Source organism: Opisthorchis viverrini (assembly GCF_000715545.1).
Source record: "Opisthorchis viverrini unplaced genomic scaffold opera_v5_345, whole genome shotgun sequence".
NCBI lineage: Eukaryota > Metazoa > Platyhelminthes > Trematoda > Opisthorchiida > Opisthorchiidae > Opisthorchis > Opisthorchis viverrini.
The window spans coordinates 962-7,734 of NW_008752001.1; the positions used below are offsets into that span (position 1 = coordinate 962).

Sequence of the window (6,773 nt, forward strand, 5' to 3'; positions counted from 1 at the left end):
TAATTTTGCACAGTTTGAGGTCGATTAGATCTTAAAGTTGACGGAATATAGGAGACTGAGTGACGGGCGAAGTTGTAGGATGTCGGCTAGCTTTCAGCAAGTTGCTGAAAGTCTGAAAGCTGTTTTGTGGAAATTTAGGGTAGCTGTTTTGCAGAGCTTTATTTTATTAATGAGAATTCTTTCTTTTTGTAGTTGACTCTGTTTTCGAACGAGGTATTCCTTTAGAATGTTGGTCCCAGCGTGGAATCACTCTTTGGTCCACCGGTTATTGATATCTTTATTTTTCTCGGTTCTGATCCGATCGGCTACACAAAACTACCGAATATTTTAACTGATGGCAAGTTTGCAACTGCAAACAGTACGAAAGAAATGGTGGTTGAACTTGATATGATCGCGGAGTGAAATGTTTCATAATAGAAGTACCATCGCGTCGTTTTCTCCCTTACAAGATGTGCTGCTCCAACGTGGTGTCAATTATAGGGACATATGGACTGGACAAGCTAATTCTTCACTGTCCATCAAAGTTCATCGTAAATCGGTAGCTTGCCCCATCCGTGGTTTATTATTCATATCCCATTACTTTGTCTGCTGACTTACCCATCTGGCTGTTCTGATGTTTACTTTTTTACGAGTGTAATAAACACTTGTAGATTAGTTTGTCATAAATAATTTGTTTGCTCACTAGCATTCGACCAACATCTGCTTTTTTTTAGTTCCACATTTTTGGTGCGCTTTGACACCCAAAGACACCAAGTGAGTGATACACGCGCTGCGCACGCTTTAGAATAAAAAGTCTGGGCTCATTCCATCCTTCATTTTGCAGGCATCATGTAGCTAACGACGTGAATACGTTTCAAGATAGTGGGTCAGGGACGTACGATCCCTCAACTATTCGTGTTCAAACGCTCGTAATATATTTCGGTAGCTGGACATACACTTTTTAGTTTTATTGTGCCTGCTGTAAAAGTATTTTTGTTAATTTAACTTACCAATGATAATAGGACCTTGAGTCTGACCAGGAAATACTGGCAAGATCTTGCCGGGAACGATCGGCACGATTAGACCTGATTACACAAGAGTATTAGGGGTGAATAAATGTGTTAGTTCATAGAATGTTTGCTTGTGGCGCGAAAACGGAATCTAATTCACAACGCAATCATGCCAACAGAACCGAGCAATGTTTAATGTGTGTGAATCACAAGAGACTCAGTGGTCCTAAAGTGATCACAAACGACCAACGGTTATGAACAGCATAGTTAGTCATACCTTATTGAAAGTCCACTTTAGGTCGAAATCCGTTATACCTGGTCTCTTCACCAATTATTTGTTCATTCTTTCCTTCCTTCCCTTACTTTGAAAGTGACCGTAGACTGTCTAACTCTATTGAATAAAGCGTGTGTATAAAGTAACCGCTCATTTAAGCCTCATGTACATCCGACTTTATCAATGTTTTACTTTCCAGATGGATGTTCATCTTTATACAAGTTTGCCATCTTTTAGAGCAATTTAAGGGCGGAGAGTTCAACCAAGCTCAAACCTTTAAAGTGCTAATTTGGGCTCGGTGGAGACATTACCCTTATCATTAATTAAAATATTCGCAGACACCTCGGATGAACACCAGGACAGACTTGCGAGCACTAAAGTCACAACAATGACAAACTCCCCGAACAAACTTGCCAGCGGCCCGTGAAAGGATTCAGCATGCAGGTTCCCGAATGCAGAGTGAACGTTCTGTTCTGTCTACAAGTAGACCTTAGCTACATCTTCGTATTCTTCCCATCGTCAGGCTAAAGGAACAAGTTCTTCCAACTTGCGGAAGTATTTTGACAGCGTCACTTGCATTACTGTGGAGGAATCTTTGTGCACGTTGGCTTTTATGGGGGTTCGCTGTAGTCTTCTGATTGAGTTGTTCTATACATATATATATATATATCTGCTTATTTTTGAGGGTTATCAACGCATGCTCCTCAGGACAGTTTGGCTGAAGTAAATCGTTTGGTTTACAGTTAAGTTTTGCGGCACGTCGGTAGCATCTTGTTATCAGATTTGACAACAGGCCGCAAACTGAGATCGTATTTTCGACAAAATCAAATAGCGTTTATGGAAAAATTAGACCTACTGAGTGAAGACTAAACTGAGTATGTCTCGAGTGGCGTTGGGGCGCTGACCGTGTTCATGGTATCCAATGGAATGAAAGGATTATAAACACAAGTGTTTTGTAACTCCTGAAGGCTGCTGCAGTCCTGACAGTCAGGGAATGCTTTTTAACGTCAGAAAATACGGTCTTTTAGCAGCGTCCATATCGACAATTGAAGCCCTGCTAAGCGGAACCGGTGGAGGCTTGCGACCTACCCTCGTCACAAGAGAGAACATGTTGCAAGATATTATGGACAGACATCCAGTAATTCCAAATATAGCTACTTCGAGGAAGCAAGGATGACCTCGAAGGTCTTGGATCTAGCGAGTGAGCGAGATGAATTTGCAAGGGCTGTGGTCGCGTTTGCACTGATCGTCTTTGATCGATTAGCGGTTTGTAAATGAGACACTAAAAACATCAATCAAGGAGAAATTAATTCTCTGAGTGTATCGGATGGGCAAATTTGTGGCTGAACAATAGATGTTGCTCATGCCAACCTACCAAAGAACAGGGCATATCAAGAAAAGACCAAGTGCGGAACATCATCTGATGGTGATGTGGTGCACGACTGGTTTAGCCGAAACGGACATCAGATGTAACTACTCAGTTATCCTAAGTATGATGTAAAAGTGAGCACTCTGAATACGACGCAAGCTGATTGCGTTTTCTTCACAGTGAATTGCTTCTAAAATCGTTCACAGTGATCAATTCTCAGAAGAAAGTCCTGGTTCGAGGGGCTCAACAAAATCCGTGATTCATGAGTGACATTTAAGTGGTTGGGATTTATAAAAAATACCCGGTTGTTTAACATCAGCGAGGTTTATCTTACTTTTCCTCTCTGTTTTGGAATATTTTTGTTACAACTGTAGTTAAACAATAACTTTATCCATGGAGCTGAAACGCCAATTTTTGTCGTAAATTCCCATTAGGCAAGCCGATGAATGATAATTTTCTCTGCAGCCTTGCTTTTTCTCGTGCTCCGCTGCCTTATGTTTGCCTACCCCAAAACTTCAGTATGCAAGAGGTATGTGATGAAAAAGTAATGGTGGCTGGCCAGTTATTATACTACACCACTGCAGTAAAAAGTGACCCAGTTGTAAGAAGGTGAATCTTTATCGTCGGATCTTCTGGTGGACTACTTTTAGCTTTCTACACCGCGCATAGACATACAAGTAGTGGTACATGGCTTAAACGACCGATCGAATGATTTGGTGAATTTTTTGGGCCGCTTGAGAAGTAATCTTTTATAATACCTATTCAGGGGATTTATACCTGAGCATCGTTTCAGCCTTGACAGGCAATCCAAGGGGTATAGTTACCAGCCTGGCCAATTTTCGGGCATACGGGAAGCCAATCATTAAGTGTAATTTTATCTATCAGGATCGAACTCAGTGCAAGGTGCTATTTAAATCTTTTTTTCTGTTAGTGTAGATGACTACCACGCACAACGGACATGGGAGTCTTTCGCTGGAGACCAAGATTCACACGGCAGTATCAAAAGGCCGAGGTGGTGTAAGTCCCTCAGGCATCCTTGCCCGAAGCACGTGGAGGGCGATTTTATATCAGTCTTGCTGACATAGGGCAATGTAAAGCTATCAGCGAAATGGTTTACTGGCATACCGTTGAACCACAAATTGTGAGTTGAATAAGTTTATCGTGATCCGCCTAACCACTGGACAAGTTGTTCTACCACTTAATAATCTGACACACCAACACACGGCTTATGGCGATGCTGAAGAGGAATACTTAAATAAAATTCTCTAAACTGGATAGACAAGAATTTTGCCCGATTTAACGAGATGGTGATTTCGCCTAACATATCCTTTATAAGTGCTTTTCACACTGGCCGGAGAGTACCTTTTACTAACGTTTAGAACTAAGCCTGCCAGGGTCGAGTGACCCCACTGGTTTTATGTCTGCCTTATGACTCGGCCAAACTGGACGACCAATACTCTGCCTGACCTGCCTTATGGGCCAAACTGGACGACCAATACTCTGCCTGACGAAGCATCTCCGTCAAGAGCGAAACACCCAACAGCAATAAGGCCAATCAATCATGCTAAGGTAATTAGGTAATGTTTGTTACAGTGGCAAAATGCACGCGATAACTGGTCTGAACTTTGAGTTATTAGCGAGTTTGGATGGACTCACTTTCATCACGTATTTGTGTATCGGGTAATACGTGCCTGAATTTTCCTACCTTTGCATCTGACGAACGTTTACTTATCTGCATTCGATTTTTGCCATCCTAGTGGCTAATAGTTTGGGAACTACACTCCGCTACAGCTGGATACTCTCGTGGCTGACTGTAAGCCGTCTTTCCTAATTTCTACCATTCGCAAGGGGAGGTTGGCAGCATAAACGGCTGGTGACCCTCAGTGTAATAAGCTTCATGTGACTAGGGTTTACGCAAAAATCCGACCGTATTCGTTTAATTTTATACGTTAAAACCTAATAGTGACCGTACAATTCACTTACAAGGATTTATCCTCTCACTAGTAACGATGGACTAGTCTCCGAAGAAATAACCAGAGCTACGTAATGCCTAGATTTTGTGAGGCTGCGTGCTGCAACTTGTTTACTGGAAAAATCAAGGCCATTCTACGCAAACATTGCTGAAGTTTTAGATCCCGTTATTACAATTTATCAACCAATTTTGTATGAGAGAGCCAGCACCATTACTAAGTTTGAGCCCGGGATGTTAGAAGCGAAAACATTAGGAAATTTGATCAAAATGAGGAAACTTTTGTTTTTGTTCGCTTTTTCAGTGTTACAATTTTATGTTTCAGGGCCAATGTTGCTTTCTTAGTTTAGTTCCTTTCGGGCCACACCATCTCGCAATATTTCTGTGCTTGTCAGCGATGTGCTTAATACAGAATCGAGTGTAAATAAAACTGGCTAACATGACAGAAGATTTCACTGCTCATGGAATATGAATTTGGAAACCTTATGATTTATGATTATTGATAAATCACGGCGACTTGAACTTTTAATGTGCGCCTTCCACGAAAAAATGACAAACTGACAACACAAAGAACCACGTTAGCAAAACCATGTTGTCTTTTAAGCAATCAAAATCATTTTTTTTGTTTTTGGAAAGTGAAAAAGGATTTACTCCGTAAAATTACCAATGGTAAGTGAAATATTTCATGTTGGAACTATATCTACAAGCAACTGACTGACTATGGTTATTTCCGTCTAATCATACACTTTTTCCCATAGTAGAATACGCAAAAAAAAAACATACAAATATACACAAATTGATAGATTTGCTTCTAATGTGAAGACGGTGACATCTTAAAAACGGATTCAGTAGAGAAATACCAAACAAGATTCAGCACTCAATCATGGAGTTACGTGGTGGCAAAATGGGGAATTTGGAAATTTCCGATTCGTTTGTTCCAATTAAGAAAGCATGGATCAGTTTCACTGTTTGAATTGTTCGCAAACGAGAGTTCAAAAAACACGAGTGTATTGGCCCTTCCGGCTATTTTGACCTGTGGTTCATATGTGGTCAGTCGGAAAGTCGTTTGGTGGATCAGCCTGCTAGAATGTCCTTGGGACTTTGAGTTCACTGGTGAACTAAGTTTGGGGTAAAATTACTTTAATCTTTCTTAACCGGAGATATTTCCTGGATGAGAAAAGCTTTTTGAAAACCGCATCTATTCCATGGCTCACACCGGTCAGTTGGCCGTGTGCTGACAGTGTGGTTAGAGTCTCGGAATTGCTGTTATACTCTCAACAGTCCATCATAGAAAAACAATGGAATAAACAAATGGGGCAATGTTTACAGAAATCTTAAAACTGCTAACGATATCAAACGGCAGGAAAAGATAGAAAAATGCTATACCTGGGCATTTGACCGATCCCCGAAATCTCGGGTCTGAAAATCAGAGGACAATCTTGGGTGTCAGCTACGCCTCTGGTTATTTACGTTGCATTACACTATAAACTTGTGCTTAGTCAACAAGTTTCAAGAAACAATCGCGAACATATTGTCATTTTTACCGTTCAATAAAGCCTGTTAGGTTGGGTTCGAAAATTGGTGCTTTTTGTTGGAAATGATGCAGTTGAATCAAGCAAATCAGGCCAATTGTGGCGTAAATATTGTACAAAATTACCTTTACACGGATCAACACCTGGATCAAGTGGACCTGAAAATAAATCAAAATTATACTGTTAGATAAAATGTAAATTTCACCCCTTTGACAGTGTGTAGCTATTTAGAACTCTCAATGCAGATCTCTTTCTGTAAGTGAGACCAATATATGCTGAAAAGCTGAAAAGCGCTTAACAGTTGTTTCACACATTTCGGAGATCGTAGCAGTGCGGAGAAAAACTAGTGACAGCTGACTGCGTTTTTGATCTGCGGCTCACGGTAGAACGTTAAATTGTTCCTACTATTGCGAGGGATCTCTGGTTCGAGAGTTCGTTGTTTTTCCTTCAGAAGCCCCGATGTTTTTCATCCTTGACGATTGCAAATCAGTGGGATACTGGTGTAATGATGTATACTACTGATGTAGCAGTTAAGTAATCTACCTTTTGATGTTTGCATTGTCCGAAGTCAAATAACTTTCAGGAAATTTCAAGAGACCGGCTGGGAGGGGTCCTTTTGAAGGGGCTCTGTGCACATTCG

General features: G+C 40.9%; 1 protein-coding gene across 1 annotated transcript in view; it reads right to left on the reverse strand.

The window, feature by feature from the left end:
• Positions 1-6,258: 6,258 nt before the first annotated feature.
• T265_15077 (hypothetical protein) overlaps positions 6,259-6,773 on the reverse strand; it is a gene marked incomplete at both ends in the record, with an annotated part of 10,134 nt that continues 9,619 nt past the window's right edge. Inside the window, one exon of the mRNA XM_009176495.1 lies at positions 6,259-6,291. Coding sequence (XP_009174759.1) covers positions 6,259-6,291 — 33 coding nt within the window. The remainder of the gene's footprint in view (positions 6,292-6,773) is intronic.